The 22,778-nt window shown below is 39.6% G+C and overlaps 2 protein-coding genes across 3 annotated transcripts in view; one reads left to right on the forward strand and one right to left on the reverse strand.

The window, feature by feature from the left end:
- The first annotated feature begins 1,512 nt into the window (after window positions 1–1,512).
- LOC140746147 (uncharacterized) lies at window positions 1,513–8,221 on the forward strand. Of its 2 annotated transcripts, XM_073078170.1 has the most exons (5): window positions 1,513–1,676; window positions 3,606–3,791; window positions 4,538–4,852; window positions 5,657–6,931; window positions 7,555–8,221. In XM_073078170.1, exons 2-5 carry the CDS (start codon window positions 3,612–3,614, stop codon window positions 7,774–7,776), a joined length of 1,992 nt encoding a protein of 663 aa, XP_072934271.1. In that variant the 5' UTR covers window positions 1,513–1,676; window positions 3,606–3,611; the 3' UTR covers window positions 7,777–8,221. The 2 variants fall into 2 exon arrangements, with proteins under 2 accessions (XP_072934271.1, XP_072934280.1); XM_073078179.1 differs by lacking the exon at window positions 1,513–1,676 and having other exon boundaries at window positions 3,571–3,791.
- Window positions 8,222–8,926: 705 nt separating this feature from the next.
- mino (glycerol-3-phosphate acyltransferase mino) overlaps window positions 8,927–22,778 on the reverse strand; it is a 61,118-nt gene continuing 47,266 nt past the window's right edge. The window contains exons 6-17 of the mRNA XM_073078190.1: window positions 21,096–21,289; window positions 19,370–19,606; window positions 18,316–18,408; window positions 17,912–18,006; window positions 16,202–16,437; window positions 15,384–15,582; window positions 14,723–14,907; window positions 13,837–13,984; window positions 12,695–12,918; window positions 11,841–11,968; window positions 11,248–11,393; window positions 8,927–10,351 (exon numbers count right to left, since the gene is read on the reverse strand). Of these exons, the coding sequence (XP_072934291.1) occupies window positions 10,161–10,351; window positions 11,248–11,393; window positions 11,841–11,968; window positions 12,695–12,918; window positions 13,837–13,984; window positions 14,723–14,907; window positions 15,384–15,582; window positions 16,202–16,437; window positions 17,912–18,006; window positions 18,316–18,408; window positions 19,370–19,606; window positions 21,096–21,289 (2,076 nt within the window). The 3' untranslated portion in view covers window positions 8,927–10,160. The remainder of the gene's footprint in view (window positions 10,352–11,247; window positions 11,394–11,840; window positions 11,969–12,694; window positions 12,919–13,836; window positions 13,985–14,722; window positions 14,908–15,383; window positions 15,583–16,201; window positions 16,438–17,911; window positions 18,007–18,315; window positions 18,409–19,369; window positions 19,607–21,095; window positions 21,290–22,778) is intronic.

The raw sequence follows: 22,778 nt of genomic DNA on the forward strand, positions 1-22,778 counted from the left end.
ATAAAATAACAAAAGAAGAGTGGAAAAACCATTGTCACCACGTAAAAAGAATTGAAGAAAAATACAGGAACAATGATGGATATTTAGAAGAACCATTCATTATTAAGTTGCATAGTGATAGCGAAAGCGATTCAAGTGACTCTGATGACGAATTATGTAAATCACTTGGCACAGGCACCTCAGGCGCATCGTCATTATTTCGCTCAGGGATGTCTGGTGTGGAGCCCCTCGAAGTTAGAGATCATGACCATAATTATTTTTATAAAATATAAATTTTATTTTTATAAAATATAAATAATTATAGTTAATAATTCTGGACTTTTTATTTTTCCTGTCCTAGAATATCATTTAAGAATTAAAATTTGACATTATTAACCTAATTCTTTTTTTTAGGATGTTTACGAAGGTTATTTATTAAGGTCTCAAAGTTGTTGAGCTCCCTCTTCAGTAGGCAAATATAATTATATGGTAACATTGGACGCTGCACTAGCGACCCTGTCAACTGAACAGATAAGTTGGTGGCACTTTAATATATGATTTAATTCTAAATAGTGACATCATGTAATAACTTATATAGGGTAACAGCATACAATCTCATTTTAAACATGACTTTAATAGACTACACCTTGTGGGGCACAAAACAATTTTATAACATATAGGTAGTCGCTTAAAAATATGTTTTGTACTATTAACTTCTTGATTCAGGAAATACATTATATTACATAGTATCTAAAATGATTATCGGGGAAATACCGTGCGCAATGCTATAAGTCTGGCTATTGCAAATATGTATTTATTAAAATTAAATATCAAAGTAATGATCCGTGCCTACATTACGGTCATGAATGTAGCTATATATTTAAAATAAAAAGGGAGAAGAGAGGGGTCTAAAGTAGCGGTTTGATGGTAAAATATATACTATGGAAATTAACAAAAATATTGCTACTTCGAATGAAATCATCTTGACCGACTATCGGGCAGTGGTGAATTAAGCTCATTGGAGGCCTGAGGCGGAAATGCTGAATGAAATGGTGAAAAGTTGAATGAGGCCCACAGACCCACAGTCTAAAAGAATTATCTATATTACGAGGATCTACCAATGTTTACACGGAAACTTGTAATATGTGGAGGCCCCCCCAGAACAGAGGCCCAGGCCGGAGTGTCCCTGCCGCCCCAGTCAGACCGCTGCCAGTGGTATCCATCACAGGTCTCAAAGTAAGGGCGGCTTGCAATCTCTATAATTCGGTAGTAAATATACTAGTTTAACTTCATCACAATATTCATACTTGAAAGTAGAGTAATATTGCATTCACAGTACAGTAGTCACAGTTTTACAGTTTTATTTATCAAGTACTGATTAAAGTGACTAACATAACTAATCAATAAGAAACTAAATCTAATCAATAATATTGATCATAGAGTAGAACATAAGAATAGAGTATAGACTAATTACTATAAGAATGAAACGGGGAATACCCGTCGGAATTGTCTATGATTTCATTTTAACCTACAAGTACCTATTCATGTTCTAAGTAATCTAAGTATTACGAGCGATAAAGTTTATTAAAACAATCATACAGTCAAAGCAGTAATACGATATCACAAACACCAGTGAGACGTCTCTTAGAGTCGAATTCGATACTAATTTATAGTGTTACAGGCGCTTAACATTGGAGGTAGGTTTTTGAATTTTATTTCCACTAAAGACATTATTAATTCGAAATAAGTATTTATAATTTAAAAAGAACATATTTAAAAAGAACAGGGATGGTTGAGCCCTTAAACATCTGCCACAGATTTGCGTTAAAGATCTTCAATTTTTTTGTCGTGACATTGTTTGAATAACAATATGGAAGCCGTAGCGACGTCGCTGGAAACTGGAAACGCCGACGTTTGGAGCGATAAGGGAGACATACTTTTCCGAGACCTTCCAGCTTAGTTCTGAGGGATAGTAACGCACCTCAGGCAATAGTATCCAACGGGTACTCACGATATGTGTTTTTTATTGCCGATATTTCGACCCAGTTGTATGGATCGTGGTTACGGCGAAACTATCCTATCTATCGGATGTCTATCGTTACATATCCTGAGTACCCGTTACATAATAAAATGTCTCAATTCCGCGATAATTTCATCTGATACCCCTATATTATATAAAAACGTAACCATATTATTCCTTATAATATGGACATAACTTACCTGTGTTGGCAAAATGGCAACATACGCTTTGTTACGAAGCACATGTATTGTGGCTACGTAGTCGGTCACGTCAACAGTTTTCGTCAACAATTTGCACCGATGACTTAGTAGCCTTGCTCTGAAAAATATCTTGTCGATAGGAGAGAAATGACTTCTTTATAACTTCTAATACATGTGCGCATTCGATTACTTAATCTTACGTCTAGCATTTTAATTCGTACCTCCCCAACAAAGAATGATGTGTAACTTACGTATTTCATAAAATAATATTTTCATAGATAACTTTCTTACTCTTTTTATTGTTTATCGAAATCTGTTCCGAAGTAATTATGAAATTCTAAAAAAAACCTTTGTCATTTTTTGCTCAAGAAATACGAACATTGGAAGAAGGGATTCAAATTTGTAATTTTAAGAAAAAAAAAATCAAGGACATATTTTTAAACCTAATTTCTTTAATTTTTTAAATAAAACATTTATTGAACAAATTTTCAGTTTCGGTATACTAAAACTATATAAACTTACATGGCGGAGCGAAAGGTTCTGGGTTCGATCCCTGGACAGCCACATTAAGAGAGGATTTGAAGGTGGTAGAACCCCTTGTGGTTCGACTCCGGCGGCACCACCGCCACACCTATTTCTGCCTAATAACAGCAGTGTTAGGCGTTGCCGTGTTCCATTTTGAAGGAAGACATACTTTTCCGAGGCATTCCAGCTTAGTCCTCAGGGATAGGGGCGAATCTGTGTCCGATCTCAGGTAGGAATATCTAATCCTATCTGGGGTTGATTACAGATATCCATGGGCGGCAGTAGCCATTTACCATCAGTGGATTGTATTGTTGTATTGTATAAAAAAGAAATGAGATGATATTTCTTCTTTCCGTCTGGATGTTAATGTATTCGTCTTTGGGCGTGAGCGTGGGCCCTTATACCCAGGGCACAGGGAATCATAGTTTGGAGCTTTGTGAGTAGAGAGCGTCTTTTTACAAGTTTTCATCGTTTAATTAAGGAAGAATTTCTGTTACGATAATCGCACGAAATTTTGACCAAGAAAAAAGTTTGTATATTTATTATGTAACGAGTAAAGTTTCGCTATTACCTCTAACGAAATCGAAATAATAACTATAAATAACAATGAAGATCTTAAACCTAAGAAATGAGGATGGGTATAGTCCGCGCAAAACTGCCGGTCCGCTCTAAAGTTGTTGCGAGCAGGTGTAGTCAAACAATTTGCTATGGCGACGCGATTCATTTCTATATTCAGAGCGGACTAGCAGTTTTACGCGGACTATACTTACGTTACGCAGTGTAAGTCGTAACGCACTATCTGACGCTGTGTCGAAATATTCGCAGTAAAAAAAATTAAACCGCGTATCACGAGTACCTCTAACATTTTTTGTATCCTACAGGCTACAATGGCATTGTTTCACAAGAATGCTGTGATTACTGGCTTACTGGACTCTTATTGTCTCCTGTGCGAGGTGCATTTGAGGAACGAGGAAGATACACATGACCATATTGCAGACCTCCGTCACAAGAAACATCTGGAATCTAGTGGATATTTAGAAAAATACAAAGATGACATGATACGTAAGGTGTGTTTTATTTTCATATTTTTGTGTGTATGTCTCATTTGTGGAACGCCCTCAGCTCAAAGTGTTTGTAAATTTTAACATATTACGATGATACTTGAATTTTTTACAGATTATGTACAAGGGTGGCTTCTATAACAACAAATACTAAAAATAAAAAAGTTTAAAATAAATGGGGGTCGGCATATATGCTTATAAGAAACCGCCATTTTTCGACGTATTTCGCGTTATCTGTTGAAGCGTAATAGGTAGACAGTCAAATTTCCACAATGCATTTACTTCAATGGCTGCTATAAATAAATACTAAAAACAAAAAAATATGAAATTTTTGGTGGTAAGGAAACCGTGTGCGACTTCGACTTGCACTTGGCCAGTTATTTACAAACATAATTGTCGATTATTTTGTAGAAAAATAAAATTCATAATTATGTTACATAAATAAAGTTCATAATCATGTTAAGTGGTATCTGCAGCCACTGGCGTGGCGGAGCGGTCACCATGCCGGTCTGACGCGAAAAGGGTCCCGGGTTCGATCCCCGGCCAGACAGATATCTAAATGATGAATTTAGATTTCTGTTTCTGGGTCTGGGTGTTTGTGTATTTGTCTATGTGTGTGTTCATGGCACCCACGACATAGGGAATCCTAGTGTGGGGCTGTGAGTGTAGAAAGCGTTTATTTATTTATTTACTTTGACTTTGACTTAGAATGACACTACTTTGAATATAAGCATGTACTTACTTAATTCCAGGTTAAACAAGGATACTATTGCGCTTATTGTAACAAGTTATTTCACACGTTCATGAAAGTACGCATGCATATTAATGGTGGAGAACATCGGAAGAATAAAGGTCTGGAACAGTTGCGACTAGAAGGCGATACGGTGGTCGCATTTGACATGATGGTGATAGATGCGGACGCATGGCACGGCGTAGTGGACGGCTCCTGCGCTATTTGCAACACCGATTATGATGAGAAACAAGCTCACATTACTACACCGACGCATATACTCAAATTAGTCCAGAGCAGCGTTGAAGTCGATTCAAACATGGCTATTTATCGATTGGTAATTTAATGTTTACTAAATATCTTTATCATCATCAACCCATTACTGTCTCACTGCTGGGCACGGGTCTTCTCTCAGAATGAGAAGGATTAGGCCGTAGTTCATTACGTTGGTCAAGTGCGCATTGGTAGACTACATACTTTTGAAAACTTTTTTTAAGTATTCTCAGGTATACAGTTTTCCTCACGATGTTTTCCTTCGCCGTTTTAGCAAGTGTTAATTAATATCTAATACGCACATAATTTTGAAAAATGAGAGGTGTGGCCTGGGATTTGAACCGCGCACTCCTCGATACACTAGGCTGTCACTGCTTGCAATATCTTTTTTATATTATTTTTTTTACATTATCAACCCTCTATGCCGCATATCTCCGATGTCTCGTTTTCCTGTCGAAATGATGTTTAGAGATGTTTTAGCTATATTTGCAAAATTTCCAAGCTGGTGGAAATGATGGTAACACTAATAGCGCATTAGTAGACTTCACACACATTGAATAACGTTTTTATAACTACTTACTACTTTTTATTCCCTATGAGTATATCTGATTGTGTTAATAATAACATTGGCATTCTTGCACAACTAAGGCCTTTTAAAAAAATATTGTGAATTTCTCACAATAGTTAATTAATAGATGATGTTTAGTGAAAATATTTCACTGCCTTAATGTTTATAATACTACTTGAATAATACTTGTGATTATATTTATCCTTATATTTTTTTTTATTGTGACCTGTGTATTTTACTATTAATACTTAACTTTGCCAACAAAGATTTAAGTGGTATAATCTTTTTTTATTATTTCAGGTAGGAGACTCATTCCATTGTCTCATATGTAATGATTTATTTTCATTAAATACTCTGAAAACACATTTGGAGGATCCAGATCATTTAATTTTTCAAATTAAATGTTGCGAAACATACAAAAACAAAGCAAGCCACGAGAAGATTATTAATATAACAACACCGGAAATAATCGAAATTCTGTCATATGATGATGATGATGATAATGATGGAAATAATAATGAACATAAAGAAGACACTACACATCCCGAGACCACAAACAATGGACTGGATTCTACGGTAGATGTATATATTAATACGGCAACACCGGAAATAATCGAAATTCCTCCCTATGATGATGATGATGATGGAAATAATAATGAATATAAAGAAGACACTACACATTCCGAGACCACAAACAATGGACTGGATTCTACGGTAGAAATATATATTAATACAGCAACACCGGAAATAATCGAAATTCCTCCCTATGATGATGATGATGATGGAAATAATAATGAATATAAAAAAGACACTACACATCCAGAGACCACAAACAATGGACTGGATTCTACGGTAGAAATATATATTAATACAGCAACACCGGAAATAATCGAAATTCCTCCCTATGATGATGATGTTGGTAATAATAATGAATATAAAAAAGACATTACACATCCAGAGACCACAAACAATGGACTGGATTCTACAGTAGAAATATATAAATTGACTGAAAACAGTCAGTCCAATGAATCCAGCTCCAGCATAATCGAAGATGATTCTATCATCAAAGAATCTAACGAGAATGGAGAGGTTAATGGGCCAACAAAAATAAAAGACAACAGAGCTCGTCGCGCAGAAAGAGCGAAAATATTTGCGGAAGAAAATAAACTAAAATACACAGAGGACAAGTCTAGCGTTTCGTGCAGCACTTGCAATGTCACAATATCGTCATCTCTGAAAAGCATGAAGAACCATATCGCCGAAATTTCGCACACGAAAAAAGTTGAAGCTCTTGCCAAATTACTGAAGAAAGCTATCCCTACAGAGGATTATCTTGCTGAAGTATATATCGTCAGACATTACTACGATTTATATGCTGTGATAAATAGAAGATTCTGTATAAGTAAATTGAGCTTTACACTTATGACCGATCATATAACCTACTTACGTTGTCAAGCTTGTGAAATGAATTTATACAAATATTTATTCGACTTGCACCGGCAATCGGAAAGCCACCGTGATGCCTTCAAGAAAATACCTGTTGTGTTATATTCAAAATCTGAATTCGTGAGACAGGTAATTACTATTTTTTACTCATATTTAAACTAAGTGGAAGAACTCTCTGTGGTTCGACTCCGGCGGCACCACCGAGAGTTCAAGAATAACAGCAGTGTTAAGTGTTGCTGTGTTCTGAGTTGAAGAGTGTGATAAGGGAGACACACTTTTTTGAGGCATTTCAGCTTAGTCCCCAGGGGTAGGGACGCAACTGTAGCCAACTTTGAGTAGGAATCTAATCTTACCAGGGGTTGATTATAAACGTCCATTGGTGACAGTAGCCATGTACCATCATGTGGACTGCATGCTTGTTTGCTACTCCTACATTATAATATTCATTATTGTCAATGGCAAGATTTCATTTTTTAACAACTTATTAGAATGACAACATTTCATACACCCTTTGTACAAACATAACCATATGGTCTTATCACAGCACCAATATGTCCACTATTTATGTGAGTAATTAATGTTCATCAGATCATCATACAATCAAAATGACTACCATATACATAAAATCACCCTTGACCAGTGCAGTAGACTATGGCCTAAACCCCTCACACTATGAGAAGATCCATACTCAGCAAACGGACAGTAAAGTTCGCGTAAATAGACAATGCAGACGTCATCAAAATATGTTTCAGGTTCGTCCAGGCTTCTACCATTGCGGTTTCTGCAACATTATTGAAGACAGTTGGAGTGGAATGCTACAACATTTAAAATCAGAGGATCATGCAATCCAAAAGGTTCTCGCCAATCGGAGACTAGGGGCAGTATTGCCAGAGTATGAAAAACGTGTATTTTTCTACAGATTGGCGCAAATGATGAGAATAAGAGCATTTTTTGATGATTCTGATAGTGATTAATCATTTTATAGAGATAATAAAACTGTTATTATGGAAAGTTCTTTGAAATATATTTAGGAATACACAATAAAGTTATTTGATTTGTTATTGAGGTAGCTCTAGTTTTTTTCCAGGGGCAGGGGCATAACGACCCTTGGGCCCTATGGCCTCTGTAGCGCAAAGGTCCCGAATCAATAACAGAGGTCCAGTACGTGTGTAAGCCAAAATTCCTAAAATAGTCCACATTTTTTTTTAATAAAAAAAAGGAAACCATTTAGCATCCGCAATAAATTTTGATAGTCCTGTCTAAGGCACACCACACCATTGTTCAAGCACTATACAGGTCAAGCTAAAAAAAAACATGGTGAAAACTAAAAAGGGTGGAATCAACATTAATCAATCAACTTATCTGAAGATTATTATTATTGCCATGATACGGGGGGTAGGCATCGAGCCTCTAAGAGCTTAAACTACCTCATATTATATATTAATTATAATTCATAATTTTATACGTAAGTACAACATATGGTACTTTATCAAAATTGTTTCTTATTAAGATTTAAAATTCACTTTATTATAGTTTTAAGTCATTTCTATTTTTGTTATTTTCTTCACAAAAATATATTATTTGTTATTTGCTAACTGGTCTTATTGCTCTCCTTAACAGTCAATTTGCCACTAACTTCATACTAGAATACAGCCTAAAATCTCCACTCTACTAAAACCTTGAACAATTAATAAATAGATTGATGATGATGATCAAGATAAGAAACTTTTGTACTGTTTTTGAAGTTCAACATCAATAAAAAAATATTTTTTTGTACAATAAAAAAAATGGTATCTTATTTCCTAGTGTTTGTGTATTTGTCTGTGTTCATGGCACCCACACTAAAAGAAATCCTATTATGGGGCTTTGAACACAGAAGCTCTAAATTAATGTTTTACCATTGGTTGGCAAACATGGAATTCATCGATTAATGTAACAGGCGTTATTTTTCAGGCATAGATACAAATCTGTGACCGAATTCAGACAGGAATCCCGTCCTATCTGGGATTGATAATTTGTGGTCAAAAACTACCATCCAATACACAGAATGATCATTTGCTACTCCAATACAAAGTATAATATGCATTTTTTGGGTTAAAATTTAAGAGCACCAAAAGAAAATAATAATAACTTACAAATTTTTATTTAAACAATATTTACATGTCGCAGTTGGTTTATGTCTATTGTTACATAACATACATCTATGACACCCAAATATAACCGTTGAGAGTTAAAACTGTCAACTTTGTCCGTCCACTTGTTTGTAATAATTTATCGAACACGACCTTTAGGGCCAGCCCTAGTCAGGCTATGTTCACGTACAGATCGGATGACAATGCTAAGTTAATTTAGCTACTATGCTTAGTAAAATGGTTGTCTACAAACAATGAAAATGTTTCCAATTTTTAAAAGATAGCCCACAATTCAAATTGTCCTACATATGTTTAACCGATTCTGTGCGGATGGCACTGCAGTTGTGCCACATCCGCACGAAATCGGTTAACCTTTTTTTTATTAATTAGAAGTCTATCAATTAATTTATCTATGACTTTATGCTTTAGAATACTCTAATTGGAGTACCATAATATTGTTTTTAACAACAAATTCAAATAATATTAACCTTTTGTATTATAGCAACAGTTTTCTTAACAAACGATTACTAAAAATAACTTTCGTGTACCATCAATCATCAACATTGTCAACAGCTCTGTACAACTACGCAGTATGTACCGATATATAAATTTAACTCAACAAAGACTTACGCTACATCACATGTTTTCACGTGCACGCACAGCCTAACACACCGAGTAAACACCATCACACATCTTGACCGTCAGAATGGCCAGTCAGCACCCATATTTTACATTGAAATACTTACTAAAACTTGCTACCTAGTTGCTATTAATCGTTAAATAATTGCTACCTTCGATTAAAAAAATAAACTATACCGACCGGTGACCGGCCATTCTAACATCAGTGTGGCCTGTCACCTATCCAATGAGAAGAAACTGCGCAAACTACTAAACTTGCTACTAAATAGCTACCTTCATATGCATTGCATTATCTTATATATAAAATTCTCGTGTCACAATGTTAGTTACCATACTCCTCCGAAACGGCTTAACCGATTTTCACCAAATTTTATATGCACATTCAGTAGGTCTGAGAATTGGCTACTATCTATTTTTCATACCCCTAAGTGATAAGGGTTGTTGACCCTTAACATTTTTTTATTTATGTCGCAACACAACGTTTGCCGGGTCAGCAAGTTTCGATGTAAAATATGGATAGTCACCGGCCATTCTGATTCACCACACATGAACCGCACAACACATCACAGCACTTGAGTTGGATTTCACTAATGTAACAGGGGTGTGTCCATATTGAATCTGTACACAGTGTCGCACAGGGCTTGCAATCGCTCCGGGCAATCGTAGGGCGGACACAGGCGGAGCCTGCGTTGCCTGCCCTCAGTGTACATGTGCAGTGCGCCCCACTGCCGCAACAGCTTCAGGCAGTTCTTTATAGCATCCGTTGATACCGCTTCACCTGAAAATATGAACAATTTGATGTTATTTAGTGTTAAACTGGATATTGCTGAAGTGAATCACGGTACAGTACTCCACAATAAGCTTCAGATCAGCATGAGTGGGGTATTTGGGTCCCGAGGATCTCTCTTTACCCGTGCAATTCCTAAGGGGTTCACTGTCCCTGGTGATGTGGTGGAGTAAGTTTGGGTGGTCTTTAAACAAGATTCGGGTAAGGTTGAAGGAAGTCCCTTTGGTGGTCTCGGGATCCTAGCTAGGAAAATCCTAGGGCGCTCACAGGCGTCAGTCGGAAGGACGAGTGTGCAACGACGCAATGGTTCTCAGATGTGAACGAGACTGCACTATGCAGCGACAGCAGCGACTGACTGTGCAGGTTATAATATCTAATACTATCTGGGGTTGATTACAGATGTCCATGAACGCCACTTACCATCAGGTGGACTACATGCTCGTCTGCTACTCCTATGACAAGAAATGGCATTATATATAGCGATGTGTACCGTATGTCATGCGTTTTTGCGCGAAATCATCAGTGAGTGTGTGTAGAGCTGTGGAGACCGCGCGACATGCCGCCGAGTACGCTTCTAGCAACGGGCGCACCGGCAACATCAACCGTATGTCTCTGATTATACAGTACACTATGCGACCAGACTTGCCGTCTTGCCGTATGTCTCTGATTATAGAGTATACCACGCGACCAGACGCATGTCTCTAATTATAACGCACGCTACGCAACTGTTCTACGTGAAGTGTAGCGGAGTGATATAGTCTGCGCCAAACTGATAGTCCACTGTACATGTATTTTCGTGACGTCATCACACCGCGCTCGCTGTCGCACCGTACCGCAAACTATACTCCTGACTAAGGTGAAGAGCTACTAATGAACATGTTGCGTACCGTATGTCATGCGTTTTTGCGCGAAGTCATCAGTGAGTGTGTGTAGAGCTGCGGAGACCACATCGGCCTGCGGGCCACTGCGCACCGCGCGACACGCCGCCGAATACGCTTCGAGCAACGGTCGCACCGTCGACACCAAACGCCGCCTGGAAATAAATAACATTTATTGAGTCTTCATCGTCATTCCATTACTTCTTTAAGAAGTAATGGAATGACGATGAAATGTGGACGATGAAAGGCGTAATACGCCACTTGTCTACCGCCACCGTCATCGAGCCGATACCGATAATACGGCGCCGAAGTAGAGTACATACATTCACTATAGCCGCTTGTCCACAGTAAAAAAATATTAGAGAAAATTTACGAATAAATAACTAATACTGCGTAATTTACATAATTAATAAATAAATATTTCAAATACTTTAAGGACATTTTAGCATGGAGACGTGGCAATTTTCTTGTTAGCAGTGAGTAATCTTTGCTAATCTATGATTTTTCATTACACCCATTAACGAGTCGGGTGATTATTTTTTTTTGGCAACTACACTTAATACATTGTTCTTCATTCCACTCTTTAGTGATTCAGGTCGTACCTCTCAGCGAGCGCATGTGCAGTATCGTTGACGCGGTACCGCACCCGCGGGCGATGCGGCTCCTCATCGTCCTCTAGCGATTCTGCCACACGACGCGACCAACGGTGCTCCTCTAGCGTACTGTGCTTCTGCAAACATAATGGTGACTGGGTTAATGTTGAGTGATAAAAAATGATTTAAGTTTTAACTCATTCACATTTACAAGTCGCAAGAACCCTGTACTGTACTTAATTATGTTTTTTTTTGTACTTTATTATGTATTTTTTTTAATTTCAGTAATGTCTGTTTATCGAATAGCACAGTGTATAACGTTTCGGTGGATGAGCGGGTTACCTGTACACAGTTCTATGTTGGTCACTTCACAGACATTACTAAGATTAAAATATATATATATATACTTTCAGACATCAACTAAAAAAAGTGTGTGTACTTATGTAAGTAGTTATACTTTTTTAGCATATTGATAACTTTACTGGTTATTAATTAGTAAGTGTGCACCCGTTTGTGTTTGTTTGTTTGTTTGTGTGTGAGTGTATGTGTGAATGCTTGTTTATGTCTGCGTCGGCAAGTGTGTTGCAAATATTTCGAGAGTTTACGCGCATGCCTGTGTGTATTTAGCGCTTCCGTGTTTATTTACGTACATTTGCGCATGTTTTACGCGCATGTGTGAATGTATGTACGCGTGAATGTCTCAGCGCACACATGCATACTAGCATAGACAGATATATTTGAATTTGAGATGATTGCGTCCATCCCCATTTTCAGCCCGCTCTACAGCTGTACCCCGTGACGTCATACCCCAATTTCGGCCCGCTCTACAGCTCACACTTCATACGTCCCGTGACGTCACCCACCTGGACGGGCACCAGCACATCCGAGGTGACGAGGGCGGCCAGCGTGTCCTCCAGCAGGTCCTCCAGGCGGGTGCAGGGCGCGCACAGGATGAACTCCTGGCTGAGCACCGAGCACAGCTGCAGCGAGCCCTGCATCAGCTCCTCGTGCTCCACCACCGGCTGCTCGCTCTGCTCCACCGCCTGGCCCTTGCGCTGGTGCTGTACGATGCTCTCCAGTGCAGTCGCTGGAACCATGGATCGTGTGATTAGGATGACTCACACAAAAGGTGGTAGGGTGTGAATCGAATGGTCTGAACAATATTGTGGGGTTCGAGGTCCAAACCTAAGGTACGCATCTCTGATTTCTCAAAGTTAGGTGTGTATTAGAAATTAATTATCACCTTCTTAAAACAGCGAAGGAAAATATCGCGAGAAAACCTGCTTACAAGAAATTATAAATAATAAGTTTTGTGAGGACTATGGGATGAGGATTATGGCCAAATCCTTCTTGTTTTGAGGTAGTATTTGAGTCACATCTATGCTCAGCAGTGGGAAAGTAATTAGTTTACGATTAATTACAATCGTCATAACAGTGAAGGTGAACATTGTGAGGAAACCTACACATCTATAAGTTCTTTAAAAAAAAAGCTCAAAAGTCTATGAAGTCTACCAAGTCTATCAATTTGCACTTTTAACGAGCATGGTGGTCTATAGCCATTTTTTTTTTGTTTACGAGGGGGGAAACCTTCAAAAGGTACCCTATGCTGTGGGAGCGGCACGGGGATATGTGGGATTCTTATCGCACTAAAACCCCCCCGGTGGCCGTCCTCGGCGCTGCGTAGAGGACCCCGGGATCTCTAAAGGAACGCAACCGGAGTCCTCTTAGTGCGTTGCCCCATCGGGCTCCGCCCAGGTGAGCTTGACGCTCGCCGCACCGTCTGGTGTGCACGACGGTATGCGACCACACATACCGCCGCCCTTCCCGGGTCGCTGGCCGGGCGGTTCGAGCTCCCACTTTTGCTGCCCGCAACCCCGGAAGTCCCCTTTTAGTCGCCTCTTACGACAGGCAGGGGATACCGTAGCCCTATTCTAGTCCCGGGACTACAGGGACAGCCTAAATCCCCTGCGATGAGACTTATAACAGCGGGACCATTGCGACTTACCGACTATCGCAGGCGCGGCGTAGTGCGCAACGACCGCATTGGCGTAGTACGAGAGCTCCAACGAAGCGGCCACAGACAGGTGCGGCTTGATCGTGGCCTTGTCGCCGGTACCCTCGCGCCGAACGAGGCCACGGCCTAGCATGTCCAGCTGGTGATAAAAAGTGCACTTTAGATTTTAAATTGTTTTAAGATTTTCTGAGTAGTGGTAGAAGTATGTGTTAAATTTTAAACAATCCTCATCAGATTTGTTGGTATGAAATGCTTCAGTAAAAAAAACATGTTCAAAATTCATATTTGTAAATAACAGTTCTACGTTTCCAGTTTAGTATTTTAGTAATTTTTTAAGTGAAGTTCCATATCAGACATTCAACCTTCATTGTAACCTAGACATCCTAACTACCACGATAACTTAAAACTTTGTCGTGACCTAGATACCCTAACTACCATAGCAACTGCTCATCATCGTGACCTCATGCGCACCCATCACACCCCAGCCGTGCGGCATCAAGGAGTTCCTTCGACCTTTCATCATCATGCATTAACCGCGTGTAGCAACTGCTCATCATCGAGACCTCAATGAACCACCCAGCACCCTCCAGCCATAAGGCATCGAGGAGTTCCCTCGACCCTCCATCATCAGCTCTACTAACCGCGTGGTTCAGCGGCGCGGCGGGCGAGGCGGCGTACCCGAGGTCCCTGGCCTCTGTCCACAGCGCGGCTTTTTGTATGTTAAGTTCTTTATAGAAACTTAAACCTTCATCGTGACCTAGACACCCTAACCACCATGGCAACTGCTCATCATCGTGACCTCAACGTACCACCCATCACCCCCCAGCCGTACAGCATCGAGGAGTTCCCTCGACCTTCCATCATCAGCATGACTAACCGCGTGTTGCAGCGGCGCGGCGGGCGCGGCGGCGTACCCGAGGTCCCTGCCCTGGGCCCGCAGCGCGGCGCCGCGCGCGTCGACGGCGGCGAGCAGGCGGCGCGCGCCGCAGCCGCCGCGCTGCTCCGTCAGCAGCACGTACGCGACCACGTTGGTGATCATCAGCGCGGTCGCTTGCGCTGCGTCTGTGAACAGTCGCAATACGTTCGTTCCTACTACTTTCAAAAGTAAAAGGTGGATGCGACGAGAAAAGGGTCAGCTGATCTATAAAATTCATAGTCGATAATCGATATGCTAAGGGGAATAAAGAAACTATGAAATTTATCCGGCGAAAAAAATTATAAAATTTACGCTTATATTTTTATTATATTGAAGTAACAAACGAACAATCAATCTAATAGTAAAGCTAATCCCATGGATATCTGTAATCAATCCCAGATACAATCGTACCAGAGAACTAATTTAAAACGCCTCATGTAAGTACGTCTCCCCTACTACACTTTCAAAAGCTAAACACAGCAACACTGCTGTTATTACTCCGATCGAACCACGAAGAGTTCTACCATCTTCAGCATATCAGATTTATTTTTAATTCCATATTTATCTATGCAATAGTATGTATTGTGTATAGTGTATTGTATTAGCATAATAGTCGTCATACCATAGACAAGATGTCGTCCAATCGCCTCGACCATGACCTTATGGTCGTCGCTGACGTCATCCCCGTACATGCTACTATGGCTGTTGCTGCACAGCATCTGCCGGTCGAGGCTGGCCGCGAGGTTGTTGTTCGGAGACGCGAGACCACGCTCTATTGGTGTCTTCAGGTATTTGTACTTTTGGAAAGATGTCACCAACTCCTGGAACGATACGATAGCGATGAGTATGAGAATAGTGTAATACAATATGATAATGACGTATTAGGAACAATAAAGAACTGTGAATAAGTAGTTTTAGTGAGTGGAGGATGAAACACCTCGAGGAATATCAGTAATCAAAAATCTGATCAGATTAGAGGAATCGGATACAAGGGGAGGGTTTTTGGGGTTTAACCCAGATATTTTCTCCCAGAGTTAAAACTCCTTTCCCGAAATCTTAGGTAAAACACCTCTCTCCTAAACTCTAGAACAGAACGCAGAAAATCCTAAAACCCACAGATTATCCTAGGTTCAGCCATAGTAGAATATCACCTTAGGGTTTCGGGGGTTAAAATAAAATCTTATACAATCGACTATGGTGATCAAAGCCGTAGGTAGAGTTGGGGGTTTTGGGTATTCGACCCACCTACCGGAAAGTTACCGAAACATTAGCTTAGAATGACAACCCCCTCTCCGAAATCCAGACCCCGAGTCCAAATGTTTCCTCCCCGAAATCCTGGATCAAATTTCAATCCTCCTGCCATCACCACCATACGATAATCCTCGCTCCAGCCTAGGGTCCACATGACAGACCCTAAGACCATAGCGACAAAACACCAACCTTGAGCGATATAGGCTGGTTGAAGTCCACTCTGATAGCCCCGTGGTTGGTGTTGAGCGTCCGCCAGATGCCCCTTAGCGCGGACCAGAAGGTCTCCATCTGCTTGGGCATGCCGAGCTGCTCCCTCACGAAGCTGCCGTCCACCAGCTTGTCGTAGTTCAGGGTCACGGGCACCAGGAGGGCGTCGTCGATGGTGCCGTCCAGGTAGGCGTCCATTATAACCGAGAGGATACCCGCTGTAAATTAATTAACTTATTATTAAATTTATTTTTTATTTAATGTCAAAGAGAAAGGTTTCGCAGAACTAATTATACTAATTGACACACAAATTAAATGATTTTATAAAACAAATGGATGTCCTCATACAGAATAAATAAAAATATAAAAATAAACATATAAATATAAAGGTTTACCAATGCAGCATACATTTATATAAATCATATGACAAAAGTTTAAGTTAACAGAATGTGTACCCACAAGTACATACATATATTGGCAGTATTAGCGCTCTGATAAATCAAATAAAATAAAATAAGAATATACAATAATATACAATGTATAAGAGCTTAGATAAATTGAATACATTCAATTTAAATGAACCGCAATAATAATTATGAGAATAAGAATAATATTTTTCTAATAAAATTAACTAAAATATCTTAAATTTTATATATATTGACTATATTTGTTGTTTTGTCTTTGGCGCAAAAACTCCTGTATTAATTTTGGTACACAGATATTAATTTAAATATAGGCGTATCAGATGAGCATTTTGCAAGCCATCTGATGGTAAGTGGCTACTGCCGCCCACTGATGTCTGTAATCAACCCTAGATAAAACTACGATTCTTGTCCGAGATCGCCTACAAATGCGTTACTATTACTACCGCTGATCTTTAATAAAATATCATGATTTAAATCAATATTATGTATCATAATCGCAATATGTACATATTATAGTTTAAAATATTTAATAGGGTAATTATTTTATAGAAAGATAAATACTCCTTACCTACCAGTATTTATGTTACCTCGTTCCAGACAGCATGTTAATAAAGAATACAATATAAGATGCATTATAATAAATTCACTAAAGTATTGTAAATAAAAAGTAGATAATTGAGTATTTACTATTTTTTTTATAATATATGAGTAGCAGACGAGCATGCAGTTCACCTGATGGTAAATGGCTACTGCCTCCCATGGACATCTGTAATCAACCCCAGATAGGATTAGATATTCTTACCTGAGATCGGCCACAGATGCGCCGCTACCCCTGAGGACTAAGCTGGAACGCCTCGGTAAAGTATGTCTCCACACCCTTCAAACCAGAACACAGCAACGCATGTATGTTTATTTAGGTATATGCTTATGTGTTAATTAATTATGTTTTTTTTTTTTTATAATATAAGGGTATCAGACGAGCATGCAGTCCACCTGATGGTAAGTGGCTACGGCCGCCCATGGACATCTGTAATGAACCCCAGATAGGATTAGATATTCCTACCTGAGGTTGGTCACAGATGCGCCGCTACCCCTGAGGTCTAAGCTGGAACGCCTCGGAAAAGTCTGTCTCCCTTACCACACCCTTCAAACCGGAACACAGCAGCGCCTAACACTGCTGTTATTAGGTAGAAATAGGTGTGGCGGTGGTGCCGCCGGAGTCGAACCACAAAGGGAACCAAATATAAATAATAATAAAATATAATACCTTTCGGCGGTTGCGGTTTCCCCGTCCTCGTGCGTCCGCCCTCGATGAAGAATTCTAGATTATTATTAGCTGCTAAACTATTCAATATGTATGCCCTGTAATAAACGAACAATTATATATTTTAGTGTGCATGAAAGAGTTTATAGGAAGCTAAATTATATGAAAGAAGAAAGTTGGTTGTAAGTAATAATTGGTAAAATAGAAAACTTTAACAGATGCGCCGGTGCCGTTGACAATGTATAAAACTAAAATAAAAAAACGGCTATGAAAGACTTAACAAAGTGTGCATAGTAGAAATGGTTAAATTTAGATCTTTCATTGGCAACGTATTTTGGTACATTAAAGTTTACTCACTCGACTAATTAAATTTTATTTGAAGCGGTGTTTATTTTTTTAATACTAACCTCAAGGCACTCTTATATATAGGATCGCCGTGGTATTCCGAGCCGTCCACACGCCGTCTGATGTAGAACGCACCGCAACCGCGAAGGAACCATCTGAAAAACATATATAAAAGGGGCACATTAGTTTAACATATGACGTACATAGTAAACAACTACATTTATCTGAGAGAGAAAACAAACGAGCAACAGTGAGATACGTGACCAGAATGTCGAATTGCAGTCCCACTGTCACAACGAAAAGCGTTCGCTACTAGTGGCGGCCAAATTTCTGTCAGATACAGCGTGACAAACACTATTTGCAGTCCAACTGTCAAATTGGAGCCTGCAACAAGCGGCGACTGGAATTCTGTTAAGTACAGAGCGGAACAAACACAAGCTGCAGTCTGACTGTCACGGAGACACTCACCCGAAGAACGGTATCCGCATGTTGTCCCCGGCGGCGACGAGCGGCGGCCTCAGCCCCGTCAGGTACAGCGTGAACGTCACCAGGATGTAGTCGAAGTGGGATCGATGCAGCGGGACTGACACTAGCTGCAGCCCGACTGTCATATAGACAGCAGACACTCACCCGAAGAACGGTATCCGCATGTTGTCCCCGGCGGCGACGAGCGGCGGCCTCAGCCCCGTCAGGTACAGCGTGAACGTCACCAGGATATAGTCGAAGTGGGATCGATGCAGCGGGACTGACACTAGCTGCAGCCCGACTGTCATATAGACGGCAGACACTCACCCGAAGAACGGTATCCGCATGTTGTCCCCGGCGGCGACGAGCGGCGGCCTCAGCCCCGTCAGGTACAGCGTGAACGTCACCAGGATGTAGTCGAAGTGCGAGCGGTGCAGCGGGACTGACACTAGCTGCAGCCCGACTGTCATATAGACAGCAGACACTCACCCGAAGAACGGTATCCGCATGTTGTCCCCGGCGGCGACGAGCGGCGGCCTCAGCCCCGTCAGGTACAGCGTGAACGTCACCAGGATGTAGTCGAAGTGCGAGCGGTGCAGCGGGACTGACACTAGCTGCAGCCCGACTGTCATATAGACAGCAGACACTCACCCGAAGAACGGTATCCGCATGTTGTCCCCGGCGGCGACGAGCGGCGGCCTCAGCCCCGTCAGGTACAGCGTGAACGTCACCAGGATGTAGTCGAAGTGAGATCGATGCAGTGGGACGAACACCAGCGGCAGCCCGGCCGCCTTGGCCCGCCGCAGCCGCTCCACGCACTCCGCGCGGGTGCCGCACCCCCCGCCCGCCACCCTCCGCACTGCCTTGTGGCATAGCCACGCCACCAATCTGGAATGGATTGTCTTATCATAATCATAGATATTCTTTCAGAATTATGATTAATTCATAGTTCACCACGCTAGCCATATTGGAAGACATCCTATGAAAACGTTTTGCGTTCCTTACCCAAACGGTAAAAACAAAACCCTATTATTAAGCTTCCACTGCCTGTCCGTCTGTCTCGGGTCTCTATCTCTGGAACCCGTAATGGGTAGACACTTGAATTTTTTTACAGAGTATGTATAACGGTGGCCGCTATAACAATTAATACTAAAAATTAAAAATGTTTCAGAATAAATTGGTGTCCTTTACAGTGTTTTTCGCTTTATCTATAGAACCCTAATTGGTAGTTCAAATTTTCTATGGCTGCTATAGAACCCAGAAATAGAGCCCTGTGACAGACGGACAGACAGCGAAGGCTTAGTAATAAAAAGGGTTCCATTTTTACACTTTGTCCCTATAAATCATATTATATATTTTTTCCATAACATAATGAATTAATGTATATAATTAAGTACAAATTAACAGACTTGTTCAGAGGAAGCACTTAAACTAATTGCACAGATAAAAACATAACACCCATATTATTTTTACTATGGTTTTGTCTTCATTTTTAATCTGTATAAAAACATGAAAACAAGTTTAGTTTTAATGTATTGAAGATTAATGTTTTTGCAGCGTATTTATGTATGTCTACTCTATATTTATGTATGTATGTATGTATGTATGTATGTATGTATGTATGTATGTATGTACGTGTGTCTCATATTTTAGCACGCCCTGCAGACCAAATGGTTTTACGGATTTTAAGGTAAGGACATGTCGTTGGATTTGTCTAAATTTTGAGAGTGACATAGGCTAGAATTTTATGCAGTCGATTTGTTTTTTTTTATAGTATTTTGCATGTTTGAAATCTCATGTTTTTCTGCCCTTTAGGTCACATATCACGATTCAAGTCAAAACATTAGTTACTTACCAGTTAAGTTATTATTAACTAGCTTTTACCAGCCGCTTCGCTTTCGGTCTGAGGTCAATGATAATATTTGTTTTCATCTATCCCTTGGGAACAGTATGTTTCCCAGATAAAAGGCACCTTATATCCCTTTTTGGACCCTTGACAACGTGTGTACATATCACGACAATCTGTTTGGTAGTTAGGCGTGAAAGCGTAACAAACAAGCAAACAAACAGACGTACAAGAAAACTTACTTTCGCATATACAGGGTGAATTTCATCCTTATAAGACTACCAACACTATCAGATAGTGGAATAATACAGAGGGTGTATTTTTTTTTTCAAAATGAACTCGTTCGATTCCCGGCTAGGGAAAAAGATATTTTAAAAAACTAAAGATGTAGTTTTAGTTTTTATCAAAATCGGCCTCGTAACTCCTTTCAGCATTTATAGCTAATCCTCATAGTTTCGGATTTGGCCCTGAAGGCCCGTTCGAAAAATTCATCCTGTATAAGCAGTTACAATATTGTTTAGTTGTACCAACCTGAGAACATGATTGGACATGGCCGAGCTGATGTCCATGAGGACCTTCATGGCCCTCGCCTCCACTTTCCTCTTGATCGCGGTATACCTGCTCTCTCCGTCTCCACCGCCGTGAGCGTCTCCGTTCGGAGTCTTCTTCAGCTCCTCCTGGGCTGTCTCCTCTATAGCTGCCTGGAAGTGGTCGTCTTTCACCACCTGGGAAAAAAGACTACGGATCAGTTTTCGCAATTTGACAGTACAAATTTGTTTTCGTTATAGTTTTCCTTCAGGCTAAGTAAGGAAATCCTATGGTAGTGAAGAATTATACTCGCAATAAATGAAATACAAATTACAATTGTATTATTTCAATTTGTTGTAATTTGTGTAAACATGGGCATAATTATAGCTTTTTTTCCAACAGAAATGACGTCGTCAGTGAAAATTGCCAGCCTTAGAGAAAATTTAAAATTTTAGAGGTTATCTAAAATTTTAAATTTTCTCTTACGTGTCGTTAGTTTACGGTTAATCGCTAAGTGACAAAGTGAGTAAATAAGTAAGTAAGTGAGTAAGTGAGTAAGTAAGTGAGTGAAGTTAGGTTGACAGCGTCACTTAGCGATTAACCGTCGTAGAGTCAACTTACCCTGATGATGCTCCGTTTTGGAGCGAAACACGTGTTGGTGGTGGTATGTATGGTGGTGTATATTTTTAATTTTTGCATCTGCATGCATCCTTTGAGGGAGGGAGGGTGGTACATACTGCATGGTTTAAAATATATACCATCATACATATTTGTAGCGGATTGTTGCGAAGTAGTTTTAATCTTAACTTAATATAATATGCTGACTCAATGTAAATAAAGATTACATTAATATTCGCATTGCAAATTATATAAACATTGCGATAATAGTGTTGACCTGTGTAGGTGTATTTTTATTTATATTTTATATTCCCCAAACAATGAGTATCAACCGCTTTTCAAGTCAGAGGTTATCTTAATTATAAAAATTAAAAATAACGCATTTTAAATATTGGAAACCATACACGGACATAATTATGCAATAAATCACGTGTTTATTATTATAATTGAATATTAAAATTATTCATTGAATTGAATTTCTCATGATTGTACAAATAATAATTACTTAGATTAAGTTTAATAAGGCATCTTATTGTCCCACAAAATTAATAGGTAGAATAATTATTATATTTTATATTCTTTTATATAAGGAGTGGTTCGATCTATTGACAAATTAATGCAAAAAGTAATAATACGTCGTTCATCCTATACTGTTTATCTAATATATAAAATTCTCGTGTCACAGTTTTCGTTGCCATACTCCTCCGAAACGGCTTGACCGATTTTGATGAAATTTTTTGTGCTTATCCGGTATCTATGAGAAACGGCCAACATCTATTTTTCATCCCCCTAAATGTTAGGGGTAGTACAACCCTAAATTTTTTTTTATTTATATGGCAACACAACGTTTGCCGGGTCAGCTAGTACGTTATAAAATAATTATTATAGTTTACAAACTAAAAACCACGCTAAAATCGCACAAGGACATCGTTAATCCTGATTCCTGACGATCCTGATGAGGTAAGGGGATAAAATTATTTAAAACGTGTATTGTCATCGGTTCTTGATAATTGTTCAAAATTTCAAATTAATCGGACCGTTCAAAGTGGGTAAAAATCGAGTTCAAAG

The sequence above is a fragment of the Epargyreus clarus genome, unplaced genomic scaffold, assembly GCF_041222505.1.
Source record: "Epargyreus clarus isolate Ecla_fem2 unplaced genomic scaffold, WU_Ecla_fem_2.2 ptg000002l, whole genome shotgun sequence".
In the NCBI taxonomy this organism is placed as follows: domain Eukaryota; kingdom Metazoa; phylum Arthropoda; class Insecta; order Lepidoptera; family Hesperiidae; genus Epargyreus; species Epargyreus clarus.

What these genes read in the sequence shown, in the direction of transcription:
- LOC140746147 (XM_073078170.1), top strand. Translation starts at nt 3,612, where the DNA reads ATGGCATTGTTTCACAAGAATGCTGTGATTACTGGCTTACTGGACTCT. An exon ending in ACATGGCTATTTATCGATTG is followed by an intron (nt 4,853 to 5,656) that starts GTAATTTAATGT and finishes TTATTATTTCAG; the next exon opens with GTAGGAGACTCATTCCATTG. An exon ending in AATCTGAATTCGTGAGACAG is followed by an intron (nt 6,932 to 7,554) that starts GTAATTACTATT and finishes AATATGTTTCAG; the next exon opens with GTTCGTCCAGGCTTCTACCA.